Source organism: Sus scrofa, chromosome 16, assembly GCF_054392235.1.
Source record: "Sus scrofa isolate SSC_HxYL_T2T_F1_AM1 chromosome 16, Sscrofa_HxYL_maternal_Yorkshire_Landrace_v2.0, whole genome shotgun sequence".
NCBI classification, from domain to species: domain Eukaryota; kingdom Metazoa; phylum Chordata; class Mammalia; order Artiodactyla; family Suidae; genus Sus; species Sus scrofa.
Genome location: NC_139398.1, coordinates 34,922,667 through 34,941,425, shown reverse-complemented (window position 1 = coordinate 34,941,425; position 18,759 = coordinate 34,922,667). Strand labels below are relative to the sequence as shown.

The 18,759-nt window shown below is 42.1% G+C and overlaps 1 protein-coding gene across 2 annotated transcripts in view; it reads right to left on the bottom strand.

The window, feature by feature from the left end:
- Positions 1–18,759, bottom strand: part of WDR70 (WD repeat domain 70) — a 290,519-nt gene that overhangs the window by 14,883 nt on the left and 256,877 nt on the right. For both annotated transcript variants that reach the window (XM_021076961.2, XM_021076962.2), the window contains exons 14-17: positions 8,107–8,207; positions 5,837–5,916; positions 3,941–4,057; positions 1,626–1,788 (exon numbers count right to left, since the gene is read on the bottom strand). In XM_021076961.2, coding sequence (XP_020932620.2) covers positions 1,626–1,788; positions 3,941–4,057; positions 5,837–5,916; positions 8,107–8,207 — 461 coding nt within the window. The remainder of the gene's footprint in view (positions 1–1,625; positions 1,789–3,940; positions 4,058–5,836; positions 5,917–8,106; positions 8,208–18,759) is intronic.

Here is an 18,759-nt window from a genome sequence, read left to right as displayed (position 1 = left end):
CTGTTGTAATATGATCCAAGGAATTGTTCAGAGATGTTCCATCTGTACTGTCTGGTTATTAACACACATGGTGAACACCCACCATTGATGTGACACAGTGAAGTCTGTTCGGCTACAACACAGGTAGCAGAGGATGTGGTGCCCTCCCTTAGATGTCTTCAAATCCTAGCATTTTTCTGGAGGTGCTTTCAGTGACAGCAGCAGCACCCATCTCTCTTTGTCAGAGAGCTGTCAGCAGGTTGCTAAAGCCCTGGAGAGCTGGAAGTGCCCGAAATGTCTCCCCAGTTCCATCTCCAGCCATCACCAAGACCAAGAGATACTGGAGTGCAATTACTCCAGTGCTTCTGACCAGGGTCGCCAGGGCTACCCTCTGGGACTAAGCCAAAGCGACACTTTCTGGAACTTTGCTGTTGTGCCTTTGCTTGGCTTAAATCGTCTTTATCCCTGGGTCTGCGTCTAAGGAACCCAAGCCAAGGGAGTGTGTATTTCTTTTATGCAAAGTAGCTTCTAGTGATCAGCAGATAGGGGACCAATATCAGTATAATATGTAAACTGAGTTGGTCTTAAAGGATTTTTTCCAGAATACAAACATTTTGAAAAGTGATCAGAGTTCGACTTTCTCATAATTAAGAGGAACTTTAGAAATACATTAAAAAATGTAGGAAACAAGTGCTGAATATACTTTCAACAATACAAAAATACACACGGGCAAACTGAGTCACTGTGTTTGTATGAGTTAGTAATTGCAAAATACTTGGAACAACTTAAACACCCATACACAGGAGAGTGGTTGAATAAATCATGGTACATCCACACAGTAGGGCACTATGCAGCTGTGGAAAGAGAATGAGAATGAGCTCTATGAACTGACAGTGAATTCCAGAGCATACTGCTGAGCTAGCACTAGCTTATTATGGCAACACTGCACATTATTGTATATGGAATGAATGGCTAACGGGGACCTGCTGCACAGCACAGGGAACTCTACTCAATATTCTGTGATAAATGTAATTGTAATATATACATGTAAGGATAACCTGACCCCCTTGCTGTACAGTGGGGAAAAAAAAAATTCATAAAGTAGCAAAGCAAAAAAAAAAAAAAAAAAATTCTGTGATAAGTTTTATGGGAATGGATATGTGCATATGTATAACTGAATCACTCTGTTGTACAACAGAAGTGATTAACACAATATTGTAAACCAACTACACTTAAATTTTTTTAAAACGTCTCCCCCACAAAAAAAAAAATAAAATAAAATAAGAAATGGAGAAGTTAGAACCTTAAAGCAGACATTGTTATGTTCTTCCCAGTTCATTAAACAAAATCATTTTTCAAAATTCCCGTTGTGGCTCAGTGGGTTAAGAACCCAACTGGTAGCCATGAGGATGAGGGTTTGATCCCTGGCCTCGCTCAGTGGGTTAAGGATCAGGTGTTACCACAAGCTGTGGCGTGGGTTGCAGACGCAGGTCAGATCTCGCATTGCTGTGGTTGTCGCACAGGCCGGCAGCTGCAGCTCCAACTTGACCCCTAGCCCAGGAATTTCCATATGCCACAGGTTCAGCCCTAAAAAGACAAAAGAATAATAATAATAATTTTTCTATCTCCAAAGGCCATTTCCTTACTTGGAATATGCTGGAGAAACCCAATATGGGTTGTCCTCGGCGGCCTTGGCGTGCCGCAAAATGGCTTCCCGTGGATTGCTGTCGTCGGTCTTATCCAAGGCAATGTTCTTGACAATGTATGATGACAGAGTGCCCCCATGGGTGCCAACCCGGCCACCACGACCTGTTCCAAAATCAGACACAGAGTGAGCATAAGTCAAGTGCACACTTGCCTTATCTGACAAAGTTGAGAACCCCTCACTGCTGGCTTCCGCAGCGGCCAGTTAAATGAATGACAGAGGAGGGCCAGGGATTCCTGTTTACCTGATTTGTGTCGTTCCCTGCAGAATCAAGGGTTTGAGCATCTGGCTTCTACAGACTTTGGTTTGAAGCATACAAAGCTCAAACATACCTGAGTATCATCCTTTCAGTTTTCATTTATGATAATCACAACCAAAGTAGGACCTCACCAAACCTCAACTCCCCCATGACATTTTTAAATGGAGACCTTTTTTTATTATGCCTTTGTTGTTTAAGATGACACCAACACAGGGAGAATTACAAATAGTCTGCCATGTACAAGCTTTAACATTTCCTCAGGCATGAACACGGGAAATGCAATTAATAACTATAATCAATAATTATTCGATGCTATCTTAGTTTTAAACAAACACATCCTAGGGCTTGACATCTTCCAAGTAACTTGCAGGAGAGAAAACAAATAAGGTGAACAGACTCATTCACATTATTTGACTCTTCTCCAATTGCTCTAGTAGACAGGAAACTTCCATATGGCCAGGAATTGATCCCAGCCGCTAGCCTCGTTCCCAGTACTCAAAAGATATATGACTTTTTAGGAAGATTAAAAAGAAAAAAAAAAAAAACCACCACATGAAAAGCTAAGTATCACTAAAAAATTAATTTTATAAGGCAGGAAATGATTGCCAAAGAAATTGTATGGCCAGTAACTATTGCAGCACTTAGAGGAAAGAAAGAGCTCTTCAGGCTAATGGGGTGGGGCATCTCGAGGAAAAAATAAATCCAATTTGGAAAAACTCAGAAGACAGAGAAGGTTATTTTCAATGAGCAGAATGATTTAAGGAAGAAAAGCATAAAAAATGGAAAGTCCAATGGGCACTGGGGGGGAGGAATGAACCAACAGAGATATCAGAAGATCAGAGGAGGAGAGAAATGAGGTGTAAAGCTCAAAAATGGGTTAGAGTCAGACTGTAGAGAACTCTGAATCTCCAGAAATGCAACTGGCCCGTGTAAAGCTTCTGAAGATCTGGGAGCAGTAGCAATAGGAGAGCTAGAGGAATTGGGAATAAAAGCCACATGTAAGAAGAAAGATGGTAGGATGGTGAGAAGAGAGTGACTTGACATAAGGGGTCTAGTTAGAGGAGCTTTTCAATAATCCAGGCAAAAATATTATTTAGGAACTTTTGATTAGGATGGTGGCAGAGAAAACAGAGAAAAAAAATTGAGATTGGTATCTGAAATATTTTCCATTCTGGAGGGGCAGACCAAACAGATATAGGTCCAGAACTTAGGTTCAGATGAATGAACAAGCCAAAAGCTGTAAGCTTGTGAGCCCAGGACCAATGGAAACCACGTGGGTGATAACAGAAAATGAGATTCTAATAGAGGATGTGCTGCATGATCGCCAATGCTGCCTTGCTTTCTTCTGGCAGCTACTTTCTTAGAAACTCTAAGGATTTTTATTCATCTTCTCGAGAAACGGGCAGCTCTATTTTACCAACACAGAACAAAATGATGGGTATTTTCTACTTTATGTGAAATCTAATCCTGCCTAAATTCTGGCCAAAGTACCTAATGTTGTAAATCAAAAAAATACTGAGAACAGTGGTGAGGGGGTGGGGGTAAGGGGTTGGCTGCACCTGCAGCATATGGAAGTTCCCAGGCCAAGGATCGAATCCATGTCACATCATCGACCTGAGCTACCGCAGTGACAACATCAGATCTTAAACGTGCTGTGCCACAAGGGAACTCCAAGAGCAGTGGTTTTTAACACTGAGTTCCAAGGAGCCCCAGAGTTCCACCGAGGTCACCTAACGGCTCTAGTTGGAGACTGGGCTCCAGGCTTCCTCTCTGTTTCAGCACAGCAGCTCCAGTTTTATCAGTTTTATCCACTGGATTTCTGCATCTGATCTTTAAGCAAAAAGTTCTGATGCTAAAAGAAGATGTTTGAAAATGCCTATTTAGTAAAATCTCTGAAGACAGGCCTCCAGGTCCCAAAGATCTTTCAAATTCCGTATCGATCACCCCACCCTGCCCCCTCAACGCCCTCTGCAGGTCACTAGCAAGATCACAGTCACCTGGGCCTGCTACGGGAGGTTCGGGTTTGTGAGACTTCAGGGGATCCAGTCTGTCCTTCTCCAGCTGTTTCCTTGTACTCCGTTGGCGGGGCTCGCGGAACATAGGCAAGGCATGCGCTACGAGAAGTCACATTTGAAAAATTTCATTATGATAATAACTCTTCCATCCCAAAACATAGCTAAAGCATGACTAACTGAAAGATGAAATGGAAGCCATAATGACAGCCTTCATCTAATAATAAAACACAGTCTTACTGCAACCAATTAGGCAGTGTCGTCTGAGACCAGACTCATTGTTCACCTCTCCTGGCAACTAATGGCACTCAGGAAATACTGTCAAATATTGTCACGGAAAGGCTGGTGAGGCTCCCCATCTCCCAAGCCACGGGTAACAGTTAAACTTAATTTCTGAGATTTTGAAAAGAAACACTTAATGGGACTGCCTCCTATTTTTCCTCACAGGACCCAAATGTGAATCGTGCCAACAGCTTGCCTGTCAGCCCTGAAGTTCCCTCAGATGCCTCATAAACACTGGAATCACTTCACACGTTTCTGAAATGTGACCACCTCTCAGGAGGAGTTGACAACCCTGAGTAACCGGAAGGGAGGAACGCTTCTCCCCCCGAAACTAGGATAAAGGTTGCCTTGAATGCACGGAGGTGCCCGAATCTTCGGGCCTGGTGATCGCCCTTCTTCTATATGGTTGACGAAAGAATAAAAAATCAAAGTAATATTTGTCCAAACCGCTGTTGGTTGTTTGCTCGGTGTCAGAGTTAAACTTCAGAAGACCAGGAGTATGCACCTTTGAAAGGGCAACAGTCTGATATTGCAGTGGGAGAGGGAGAAGATTACTGGGAGCAGAATGAAATATCTTTTTCTTTTTTTACCAATTATTTTTACCAGAATAATTGCTTTGTGTGTTTACATGCAAATTAAAACCCCTTTAAAAGAGAAAACCAGGGGAGAGATAAAGGAATAAGAAAGGCTTAAAGGGAATTTATGGCACGAAGGGCGGAAATGTCTAACCCCTAAAAAACCCCTTCCAGTACCACCTACCCTCCACCCAAACTTCCAGCCTGGGCCAGGACCCCATCACTCATGAGCAAAATATGCCCACCTTGAGTCAGGGGAACTGAGAAACACAGCCACCCGTCACTCTGTCAGGCAACACGACACACCAGTATTTTTAGGAGGGGGAAAAATAGCTTTTCACTTCAAACGGCTGCAGGAATTTAAGTAGGCCGCGTGTAATTACATGACCTAGACTGGTTATGACACCGACTTTAACACTTCTAGTCTTGCAAAAAAATGTCATGGGATCTCTTTACTGATCAGGAGCTCCAAGGGACTTGGTCTTTTAAGAGAGACCCACCACCAGGGAGAGAACCCAGCAGTGCAGCGCCCCCTGGGCCTTGGACTGAGCCGCTGACAAACATCCCACAAGGGCATCTGCTAATGACAACTGCTACTGTGTCCAAGAGCCCCTTCCTGGCTGCTACCTGTGACAGGTCTGGGACTGCAACTCTGGAAAACAAAAATCTGCCAGATTAACGAGGTTGCGTGACAAACCCAAGTGAAGCTACTCTGTCCTGGTGAGATTTCTGATCAGACCCCCTTGTATATCTAAAGGTCTCTCGATCGGTCTATCACATGGTCACAGAATTTAGGCTTTTCCTTTTTGGGTTAAGAGTTATATGAAATAACCCTGTCTCTGTGCGGAGTCACAGGAGCTGAAGGGGTTAGCCACTACAGTACTCGCAGTGCTGAGCACACATGGGGTATTTTGTAAGCTATAGGCTGAACCTGGAGGGCTTTTTCCGTCTCTAGAGCCACGAGACCAACAGCACACTAGAAGAGAAGGCAGATGCATGATGGAGAGACCATCTAACAACTTACGGGTGATGATGTAGTCCTGGGTTAGAGTCTCTGCTTGTTTCGCCTTCCGCTGGGTTTTAACCACGCATAATTTTGCTCCCCTAAGCCAGGGGCAGGGGGGTGGGGGTGGGGGTAGAAGAGGGAATTAAAAGCAAATTATTTTCTTTACTTGGTCTTATAAAACAGAGAGTCTATGTCAAGAGCATTCAATACTTTCAGGAACACGCTTTGTGGACACCATCTCACCAAGTCCTTGGAGTGGCAGCAGATGGAACTTCGGTGATTAAGAGATGAAATGTATGGGAGGGCAAGTCTGTGAGTCAGTGGCTACTACAGAGTGAAAGGGTTGGAAAGGCAACTGGGCAACAGAAGACTAGTGGAAAAAAATCTATAGAAATAAAAAGAAAGAAAGAAAGAAGGGAGGAAGGAAGGGAGGAAGGGAGGAAGGAAGGAAAGAAAGAGAAAGAAAGAAAGAAAGAAAGAAAGAAAGGAAGGAAGAAAGAGGAAGAAAGGAAGGAAGGAAGGAAGGAAGGAAAGAAAGAAAGAAAGAGGAAGAAAGGAAGAAAGGAAGAAAGAAAAAGAAAGAAAGAAAGAAAGAAAGAGAAAGAAAGAAAGAAACGAACGAACCTAAAATTAGGATCTTAAAGAGATTATTAATAACTGTCAATCAACATTTTCGCCCTAAAGGTCACAGAGTTGAAGTTTTAGTTTTCTGTCTCAGATGAAAGCAACTTGGGTGGTCTACGGCCGAAGTGGCATTTGTCCACCTCTCAAATATAACAGAACAAGTGTCTGGAACTGAGTCAGCTTGGCAGTGTTGCCAAAGGGCCATGGCCCACGAATGGGTGGGATTAACCAAAAGTGTCCTTAAAACACTTCACGTCTCCTTCGCAACAATGAATTATCCCTTTTGGGAGAAACAAATACAAATAAACACAGTTCTTAAAGATTCCAAAGACAGGGCCTTCTAATGGGTGCTATCAAAGGGGGGCATCCTTTTCTCGAGTAAAACAGACTCCTCCCTCTCATGGTAATCACGTTAGCATTTTCCATGTCTTTTAGAATGTGTGCATGTATGTGTTAACTGGGTCACCATGCTGTACTGCAGGAAAAAAAAATTGTATTGGGGAAATAACAATTTAAGAAAAAAAAAGATGAACTAGGAAAATAAATAAATAAATAAGCTACTACCACAAACAAACAAACAAACAAACAAGATCCTCTTTGTTCTTGAAGACGACAATATATAACTTTATTTTATAGGGCAAAGATTCCAACTTCAGAAAATTCTGAAGGAAACAGGACTGTCCGATCCTATTAAGAACCAAATTACAGTCAATGAAATACTCATTCGTGGAGAACGGGTTTCCTCCCTCTTAAAAGAACATGGGGGAGTTCCCATCCTGGCTCAGCAGTTAATGAACCTGACTAGTATCCACGAGGATGCGGGTTCGATCCCTGGCCTCACTCAGTGGGTTAAGGATCTGGCCTTGCTGTGAGCTGTGGTGTAGGCTGGCAGCTGTAGCTCCGATTGGACCCCTCTCCTGGGAACCTCCATACGCCTCAGGTGTGGCCCTAAAAAGACACACACAAAAGAATGGGGGACCCCAGTAAATTCAGCATGTGAATTTTAATACTAGCCAACCAAACCTTACTCTAAAGAAAGAGCTAATCACTCACTGTTCCTTAACAGAGTGAAACATGTCCATCTTTGAGCCCAAGGAAAACAGAAACAACTAAGGAATGGACGGAGCCTCTAGTGATGGTTTCAGACTCTTGACACACTTAAACCTGGCCACTTGCGATGGACATGGAGTTGAAGGGGAAAGTATCTGTGCTCTGCTGGCAGAGAACAACCCTGCCAAACATCCAAACCGGTACCTGATAAAAGCCCAAACAGAAAGGGAACCAAATGGACCAGCCGTTTCCATTTCCTGTAAGTGGTTAGTTCCCTGCTTTGTTAATCCCTTGCATGCATCACTGCTAATGCCACTGTCCAGGGTGGTATGCAAAGTGGGCCGGCCCTTTTCCCCCCTTGCACTCAACCTTTCAGCTAAAGAACTGCAAATCCCCAGGCAACTTTCACTTTGAATTCTGTATGGATCAAGGGAGATAGCCAAATCCTCTTTAAAGCACAATACTAGGAGTTTGAGGCTTTACTCTGTGCCAGCTGCATTTTCTAAAAGGGTGGATCCCCATCAAAGAGGGAAATAAATAAAAGCAAGGGTGAAAAAAAAGCAATCCCCCCAGTTGTTGTCATCCATCTAAAACAGGCAATACTTATGAAATACCTCTGACTCTTGTTGGGGTCATAATAGACTTTAGCCAATCCATTTCCAGTCCCCACCATGATCTGGTTCAGCTTTGGATGCCACAGGCAGCGGACAACACTCTGAAAAGGAAAGGCATGGTAATCAACTAGAGGGGCCACCTAAAAGTGGAAAAAAGTTCTGCTGGCACTTTATTAACCTGACTACCACCCGATGATTACCTGTAACTTGTAAGGCATTTTCTTCTAAAGCACAGGGTTGTGTTCCTGAGGTTGAGTCCTGTTTCATCACTTATTACCTGCTTGATACTCGATAGAAATAAAAAAAAGATGCTCCCTTCCTGACACCGTCCCTCTCCTTTCCCGACAGCCTTGAAACCACAAAGTTAGGCTTTCCCAGTTCTGCTGCCACGTGAGGGAGGCTGGCATCATGGAAGGCTGAACCCACATAACTCAGTCCATTTCACTGAAGCAGATGAAGCAGATTTAGATCTCAGTGTTTCATGCTTTTATACACATAATATGACCCTCTGGACAGCATATTGAGGCCAGGTGGTGGTTGTTTTTAGTTTACCAAGATCCAAATTTCATAAAGCTTTTTCAAGAACAACACATATTTGCAAGCACTGAAAATATCTCCCTATCTATGAGATAAACCAGCAGGACAATAGCAGAAGTAAAACAGAGATACGGAATATAATGACTTGACAGTATCCTGAATGAAAAGCTGTTTAGGAGAAGGTTCACTGGAAGTTATGATCCTTTTTTTTTTTTTTTTTTTTTTTTGTCTTTTTGTCTTTTTCCGGGGCTGCACCCACGACATAGGGAGGTTCCCAAGCTAGGGGTCTAATCGGAGCTATAGCCCCCAGCCTACGCCAGAACCACAGCAACGCGGGATCCAAGCTGAGTCTGCGACCTACACCACAGCTCATGGCAACACCAGATCCTTATCCCACTGAGCGAGGCCCGGGATAGAACCCGCAACCTCATGGTTCCTAGTCAGATTCGTTAACCACTGAGCTACGACGAGAACTCCTGGAAGTTATGATGTTTTGAATTCATTACTAGTGAGGAAAGCAAGTGGTGCTCTGGGGTCAGAAAGAACTGTGAATTCTCAGTGAGACCCACAACCTGCTATTTAAATTTTTGTTAAATAAGAGGCAGAAAGGATAGCAGGGAGAGAATTAAGGGGGGAGGACTGAAGCTAAGGCTGCTAGGCAGCAATACTATGTGCTGGGTTCTGCTGATCTCGCTCTGATAGAACAAGAAACAAGTGGAAATATGAATTCAACGTTTATCAGGATTCTATAATGTACCAAGAAAATATACAAGAACTAAGGGAGAAATAGTACAATTAGATATTGCTATTTATGTTCTAATACTAAAATGCAAACCATGGAATTTCTGTCTCCCAAGTCTACCTCAGGTTGAATTTTTTTTTTTTTTTTGTCTTTTTGCCTTTTCTAGGGCCGCTCCCATGGCATATGGAGGTTCCCAGGCTAGGGGTCTAATCAGAGCTGTAGTCACCAGTCTACGCCAGAGCCACAGCAACACGGGATCCCAGCCTCATCTGCGACCTACACCACAGCTCAAGGCAACGTCGGATCCTTAACCCACTGAGCAAGGCCAGGGACTGAACCCACAACCTCATGGTTCCTAGTCGGATTCGTTAACCACTGCACCATGACGGGAACTCCTAAGCTGAATTTCTTTGGTTTCTTCTCCACAACCGACCAGCTCTCTTGTTAAGTCAGAATATCTGGGAATCTCGGTAATCCCTTTTGATAGACATTCTGGCTCCTAGCTTAAAATGCATATAGTTAAGTGACTACAAATCCTACTCTGAGATTACTGAGAAATCAAGGAGGAAATGTCAGAGTCTGCAGAACTTCTAATTCATGTCTGACAATACTCTAGATGAGAGGTTCTTAAGCTCTGCACCACTGAAAAGGGCTGAGATGTTCTACTGAGAAAATCAAATCACACTGGCTGTGTTTCCCCTGTTACCTGGGGGAAACGACGTTAAAAGGTCAGGTTTTCACAATTTTAAGTTTTTTCTCCACAATTTTGTTTAAACCCATGGTGCCCGATATCCAATGTCCACTAGCAAGTGCTAAAAGATGATAAAACAGGCACAAAGGTGAGTAAATCTTAACAGAATAACTTGAAAATAGTAAATCATGTTTTTAGTAAAATAGGAAAATAGTAAATCAAAGTGACTTTTTAGGGGTGGGGCTGTTGTCATTTTGTGCATATGCTCATAAACCTTACTTTATAATGCATGGTGTATAAAAAGCCACATTTGCTCCTAATAAAACAGTACCTGGTTGCTAAGATGGAATTAAGCATATCATTAGAGTGGTTCATGGTCTGCAAAGCACAGCCTGACTACCAGCTGCTCTACCACTGAGACTAATTGAGAACCATGCCTAGACTGCTGGAAATTTCCAGATGGTCAAGGCCAGGTATCTGGAACATGAGAAGAGTCACAACCCTAACTCCATATCCTAACTAGAATAAGCTTATCCAAGTCAATACTCAGCTCCTTCAAGTCTTTGCTTAAGCCTCATTACTACTCAAACCATCTTATTTAAAATTACAGCCCACAATTCCCTTTATTTTCATAGCACGTATCACCTCTCAACATAATACACAATTTATTGTTCACTATGCTTATTATCTGTCTCCCCCACTAGAACATGTGTTCCACATAGACAGACCTTGGTCTGTTTTGTGTAGCCAAGCATCCCAGTGCCTAGAGTAGTGTCTGGTACTCAATAAGTGTTTGCTGCAGGAATGAATTAAAAGTTACAGTTCACCTAAATGGATTGCTCTGCTAGGGGGATCTGGAGATAATTTTCGAGTTAAAATCACTACTACCTATGAGGAATAATTCGATTTTTTCCTCCAGATCATTATGATACTCAAGTATCCTACCAACACAGTAGGATTCATGCCCTCCCAATGAAGGCCTGAAAAGAGGAATGTAAGAACCAGAGAGCAAGGGAAGACAGTGAGGGGGGCTTTCAAGGGCCTCCAGAAATCTCAGCCCCCCCACAAATGGCTCCAGGACAATTTTAAGGACATGGTATTAAAGTTATTTCTCTTCCTTGGTTCTCTAGAGGTCTGGCTAAGCAGTCTAAGATTACTGGTTCTCAAATATGTTTTCAAGTGAGCAGGGTGCAGAATTGGAAAAGAGCCACAGGGTAGGCCTGGTAAATTCCCAGACACCCAGCCAAACAGGCAGTTTCCAGGGGCAGCAGGTCACTGTGACTCTCTCCCTCGACGCTGAGGGTGTAAATGTTAGAGGCAACTGCCCAGGCCAACAGACCAATGTCTGACTGCTTTCCAGGGAGTCCAAGTTCAGGGCAATGCACCTCTCTTCCTGTTCACAGCCTTTGTCCCCCAACGCCCTTAGACACACACGTGGCTGGGCAGCACAGCTCTCATGGAGTAGGGGCACGTTCACCCTCCTTTATACACAGAAGTAAGGAGAAGGCAAATGAGACCCCCTGAACTAAAGAGCCACTCCAGGGCTGCATCCACTGAGGCGGTGAGTCTCTAAAGGAGCCAATGAGAGCCCTGGGAGCAGTCTGACTTAAGGCAAAAGATACTTAAGGCTCAATTACCCTAAGGCCGGCTATTAATCAAATACTACAAGGATTCCAAAATATGGAATGAAGGAACAGAATTCAAAGTCAAAGGTGGGTGGGCTTTTTTTGTTGTTTATTAATATTTATTGTGTGTGTTTAGCTAACCTTCGTAAACTTTGCAGCTAATGCGGCTCCACACTTTGTCCTGTCAAGGAAATGCATCTCGTAGCAGAGGGCTGGCCATCTGCCAAACCAAACAATCCCCCAGACGGCAGGCTGCGGAGCGAGCAGAGCTGCCACACTGCTAACTTGTCAAACACACATACTGGGTTTTACTTAACAACAATAGGACACGTGCCTGCTAGAAGCCCAAGGAACTTTCAGAAGACAGATGAGCTATGGCTACTTAGAAAGAGTGTATTCACTCAATCAACCATCCATCAAAGACCTCCTCCAGCCTCTGTTCTTGAAGAGGTACTTCTGCAGCTGGGGGCTTGCCACATTCGGACCCATGCAATTTACCGAGTGAAACAGCAAATGAAGAGTAGAGAGCACATCTGAATCAAAGGCCCAGAGGAAAATGTCATGACATGAAAGCTACATGGGTCAAAGAGAAAGCTTTCACGTTACACCACGAGATTCAAATGGCAGAAGATCATTGTAGGGCAAAGACCTAGATTCTGAAGTTAGTCTGCGTATTTTAATATACTGATTTGCTTAATTAAATTGATAAAGGGTTTTATTCTTACACTAATCTACTTCATCTTTCGGAAGCATGTGGGACCACCATTGGCTTCCCTGCTAGCTGCCTAGGCTGAATTCCATTTTAGCATAAAATTCAGTTTAATCTTTTAAACCAAAGCCTACTGTCATTTTTGATAATTTGGCAGGGCAGAGTAACCACAGACTGCTCCCAAAGGACTCAGCTCTAGCAGCAGCCCCAAAGAGACAGGATCTGGCATTGGAGATCATAAGCCAAATGACAAGGGGTTACAAGACTTTAATGTGCTCAACACAGAGATCTTTCTTCTCTGCAGAGACCAAAGGAAAGGGGGGCAGGAGGGGGGGGCAGAGAAGAAGAAAGCACTTTGTGTACCAAAGGCAGTGTCAAGATTCCGAAACAGGAATTTTGGAATTACCCCTCAGCAAAAGTAAAAAAAGGCCACAAAAAATTCCAAATAATTTATTCCTGTGGTTATTTGGTTTACTTTAAGTGAAATCATGGAAGCAAATAAAGAGAGGAGGAGGAAACCAATGAGAGAAATGAATTTACATTTGAGGACATGGTAGGAAAGGAACGATTAGGTATCTGGAAGTTGATGTTATTTAAAGTAATTGGGGGGAGTTTCCGCTGTGGCGCAACAGGACTGACAGCCTCTCTGCAGCACTGGGATGCAGGTTCATTCCTTGGCCCAGCACAGTGGGTTAAGGATCCTGCGTAGGTCGCAACTGTGACTCAAATCTGATTCCTGGCCTGGGAATGCCATGTGCTGTGGGGCAGCCAAAAAAAGAAAAACATAAATAAATTAAAAAAAAAATAAAGCAATTGAGGAAGTTCCCTTACGGCTCAGCAGGTTAAGCATCTGGCATTGTCACTGCTGTGGCATGGGTTCAATCCCTGGCCTGCAGTACTGCCACATGCCTCAGGCATGTCCAGAAAGAAAAAAAAAAAGTTACTGAACTCTCACAGCAATACTAAAAAATTAGTTACCACAGCCCCATTTCACAAGAAGAAACTGAGGCTTAGAGGAGGCTGGGTAACTTCCCCAAGGTCACCTGACGTATACACAGAGAAGCTGAGATCAGCAGAGAGGTTATTCCAGCCCCTATGCTCATTCCTTTATGCTACCTGATTATGCAAAGTCCTAGTTTGGAAGACGGGGAGGAAGAGATGAGGGAGATTTAAAGTCATTTCCAAACCCACCCAACCCAGAAGGAGAAACCTTAGCAAGTTTAGATTAAAAAGAAGATGGTATTACTAAAATCATAAAGGAAAAAGCCCACTGCTACCCAGTTCATAAATGTTACTGTAAAAGAAATCAATGCCTGCGTAACATCCTAGGCGTCTGTAATGCACATATCCAAATACCACCCTTATTCTGCCTTACATGCTAAAAGACGCCCAACATCCTTCATAATTTTATATCTTAAACATAATTATGATGAAACACCATTTCTTGATCCTTCCCAGCTGCTGACCCACACTGTAAAAGAAACTCCATCTGGTTGTTTCATGTTTGGTTTTTGTCATATAGTACAAGGATGGATAAGCTAACTCGGGGATTCCTTGGGAGAAAAAGCACTTGCCAGAATTTTCAAAAAAAAGAGCCTTACACCTGTCTGTGAAGGAGACTGTCACACTGATTTGCACACTTGTGTAGAGGCAGTCTCACCGGCACAGACACTCTCAGCACTACCCATACGTTTGAAAAGGCCTGTGTGTGGATCCTCAAGGCTAAGAACACAGATCAGGATGTGTGTCCAGGAGTTCCCGTCGTGGTGCAGCGGAAACGAATCCGACTAGGAACCATGAGGCTGTGGGTTCAATCCCTGGCCTCGCTCAGTCGGGTAAGGATCCGGCGTTGCTGTGGCTGTGGTGTAGGCCGGTGGCTACAGCTCTGATTAGACCACTAGCCTGGGAACCTCCATGTGCCATGGGTACGGCCTAAAAAGACAAAAAAGAAAAAAAAGATGTGAGTCCAAAACAAATAGAAAGAAGGCAGATGAAAATGGAAAGGCACTAGAGAAAGAATTTTCTTTGGATTTGCACAAGTCCACGTTTTCTTTCAAGAGAACAAAAAACTGCTTTCCACGTTAGAATATTGAGCCAGAGAGGTAGAATAGTAAGATGGGAATTCTTTACACTTTTCCAAGCTATTTGTCCTGTCCTCCAAAGCCTTGCTTTTCCTAAAAACTTGGATTATCTTGCAACACGCATGGGCCATCCAGCTTAGTCTCATCCCTCTAAGGTTCAGGAAGCAAACTTGGCGAGTAAGCCTTAGTCTACAATAAATAAGACTCTTCCACACCCACCTGATCTCCAAGGAGACATCGCTTGAGTAAAAACGATGAAAGATATTTTCTCTGCTCTTCTAAGTGAGCACACATCTATCCTCTTCCCTCCTCCACATTCCCCCAACTCTAAGAAGTTCCACCATAGGGCCAGACTTGTAGTTGTTGCCACTCTGCTGGAAGTCGTCTCAATCTTCCCCCTTCTCTGCCCCAAATGACTTTCTCTCGGATAAACCAGATAGAAGCCCAGTGGGGAGAAGGAAAAAACTGCCATGGCACTTTTATAAATGTCGGGGTTGCAGCAGAGAAACCAAATAACAAAAACTGCCATCAATATTTAGTACAGATGCACAGATTTATCTTTTTAAAAAGTGGCATCTAATTATCAAATTAAGTCCCATCAAACCCATGGAAAATGCATTTTTTAAATTTTTTTAAAATTTCATTTTATTTTTTATTTTATTTTATTTTATTTATTTTTTCCGCAGTACAGCATGGGGACCAAGTTACACTTACATGTATATGGAAAATGTATTTATTAAAACAAGTTTATTTACAGTCTTTAGCTCTAAAATTCAGGTAACTGCTAAAGCAACAAAAATCTGGAACCTGGTAATTGTCCTTGGCACAAAATGAATCACATCTGCATCTGATAATAAACTTGCCTAAAGAATTTCATCACGAGAAAAAGTTCTCAGAGAAAATGGAAGGTCTCTTGGGGAAGAAAATTAAATACAATTTTCATCTAATTCAAAACACTAAATGTTGGTTTGTTCCAACCTGCTATTTGAGAAGAACTTACAAAGGCAAAAACAAAAAACAAAAAAAAAAACCCCACAAATAATGATTGATGAAAAATCTAGTAATTATTCCTATTAACGACAGTCTAGGAACAGGAAACAAATAGGAGGCTGGAAGCTGGAGACCACGGTGTGAAGAACACCTGCGGTGGGTCCTACGAGGCAAAGGCCCCCAGAGGCCCCAGACCACAGCGATCCACTTAGGAACAGCACTTACTGGAGGCACATTCCCCAAATTCTAGTAGAACTTCCTACCGGTGGACACAGGATGGATGGATCAAGTACGCCAAGATACAGAGCCCCTCAGCCTTGAGAGGGACCTGGGGCACTGGAGCCTCAGGCAAGTCACTTCTAGCAAAGAGTAGCTTTATCTGCTGTACCACATACCATCATCTATTATGAGGAGCAGGTTGTGTCAAAGCTGAGGGAGCACTACCTCAGGCCATCTCTCTCCTGAGATCTAATCTCTTCAGACCCAGACCCTTTTACTCTTCTGCACTTACCACTAGTTTGAGATGAGCATGAAGGTAATAACCATGCATCTGTTCTTTATATGAATAAACAAAGCACAAATGGATAAACCTACAAGATTCTTAACTACTAGATAAGAAATATACATACAATCAAATCTCGGAAATCATCAAGTACATAAAGTCCCCCCCAAAATAAAGGCTGAATCTTCAAAGATGAATTATACAGGAGATGTGGAGCACTATTTGTCTTAATATAGTATAGGTAAAGATGTTTTACAAATCATACTCTTTCATTTAGCCCTTTGGGGGTCTCCAACCTCTCATCATACAAGACGGCATTACCTGTCACTCCAGAAAAGGAAAAAAACACTATCCTGGGATGTGTGTTAATTATAGAACTCTTTCTTCCCTGCTCTGATATAAATTGTGAATGTCTGGCCAGAAAGTCTGAACAGCTGGAAAACTTGTTACCAAAGATCATTCATCAAATTCTGGTTGGGAGAGGGAAACCTGTTGTAGAAAATCGTACGAGACATAAGAAAGCCCTTCACTTGGTCTTCTATCCCTGGGATATACATGGTGCTGGGGCTGGACAATGTAGTCATCACTGCATTTTATGTTTATACACTAAATAAAGACTATTGTGTCACTGTAAACACCTACAAAATCTATGTATCTAGTTCTCTTTTTTGATGTTTTAGAGAGTCAAGTCTGTTTCTCCTTCAAGGCCGTTATTACCTAAAAGCTGATTCTTCATCCAGTTGTGCCATTCACGACAATTACATCTATACAAGGAAGTATTGATAGGTTTTACATGCCGATTAACTAGAACACCAAAAAATAAACAAATAAATAAAACACCAAACTCTTGTGTAGTTGTAGAAGGAAAAAAAAGTTTCTCCTTAATCAAAAGAGAAACACTGACTGTTTCTATTCTTTTGAAAGACTAGAAATGGAAACAAAACAGTAAACAGAAAACATGTCCTGAAACTGCTAACGTTAAATAAGCAGTAGATGCCTTTTAATGCAGCATGTTGCAGGGTTAAAAGACACTAAATATGAATAAACCATTAAATTGGTTTAAGCTCTACTCTCAGCCCTCCTTCTTCTGCCTTCAATGATTTATGAAGCCTGAAGCACTATGCTATAGGTTCTGCATCTAATTGTAACTCCCCAAACAAGATCACTGTCAAGTAGATAATTATTGGAAAAGACAGCTCACTACAGGTTTTGAATCTGTATCCCATAAAAAACACTATTTCAATGGGTTTTTTGGTGGTTCTTTCTTAAATTGTTTTTATTTTTCATCTTTAAAGTATAGTTGATTTACAATGTTGTGCCACTTTCTACTGGACAGCAAAGTGACCCAGATATATCTATATAGACATAGATATAGATATAGATACTCCTTTTCAAAGAAGAGAATGTTGAATAGAGAATCTAAATAACTGCTCCTGAACTAAGAGTCTACGGGGTAAATTTACAAGGTTTTTTTTTTTTTTTTTTTTCCTTTTTAGGGCCATACCTGCGGCCTATGGAGGTTCCCACGATAGCGGTCTACACCAGAGCCACAGCAACATCAGAGCTGCCGGCCTACACCAGAGCCACAGCAACATCAGATCTGAGCCACATCTGCGACCTATACCACAGCTCACAGAAACACTGGATCCTTAACCCACTGAGCGAGGCCAGGGATCGAACCCACAACCTCATGGTTCCTAATCAGATTTGTTTCTGCTGTACCATGATGGAAACTCCATACAAGTTGTTCTTTTAAAAGAGACTGGAAATGAAGTGCTAAGAACATCAGAATTCATCTTCTGTTCTGAGGAAGAAATAATGACTAGACTTTTGATGACCTATAGTGACAAATGCCAACAAATAATTTGTACTTCAATGCAGAATATGTTTTACAAAATAGATCCAGGAAACAGATCATATTCATGAACAATATAACAACCAAAACAAATCATATTCATTAGAGTTTTAGATAACCAGTATTTTAAGCATCCACAGTAAATCTGTTTCCTCCACTGAACTCAAAACACAGTTATTTTTAGTAAGTCTGAAAAAGGATCATCTCAAGTTTTAAAGCAGACAATTATAATGTGTAACTCTTTCATCAAATCTAAAAGAAAACATATTTATGCTCTGAAGTTCCAAATTACTTAGAAAAAACTGTTAATAAGAAACAAAAACAAGAGAAGCTGGCATGGAATAGGGCATTATAGCAGATCTCAATAAGAATATACTAGCATAAAATATAAAATAATAGAAGGTAAAGCAAAATTATCAAATACATTTTCACCAAACACCTACCATGTGCCATGCAATGTGCTAACAATACTCCCATGCTAATGATGGGAATATAATGCCCTCCCTCCCCACATGGCACCCAGGAGGGCCTTACTCCACTTTGGTCCCTGGAGAATCTAGAAATGGACAAGAAAAGAATATCAAAGACAACATAAAGTTGAGAAAATATGATCCACAAAGAAATGTTAACAACAACAAAGTTTAGGGGTTCGCTTAGACAAGAGAAGATGGAACAGTAACTTTATAATCTTCAAGGAAATAAAGGATGTTGACCAGCTGTTCTCCAATTCCTTGAGGACTGGAGTAAAGGATGTGGGCTCTTAGCATGAGAATGTGAGGCTAAGAGTAAAGAACGAAAAAAAAAAAAAAAAAAAAAAAAGATCCCTGATGGTAAGGGATTTCATAAACAGAAACAAACTCTAGGGAAGTTGTAAAATCTTCTGTTAAACTAAACAGTTAAATTGTCTTAGTTACTGAATTT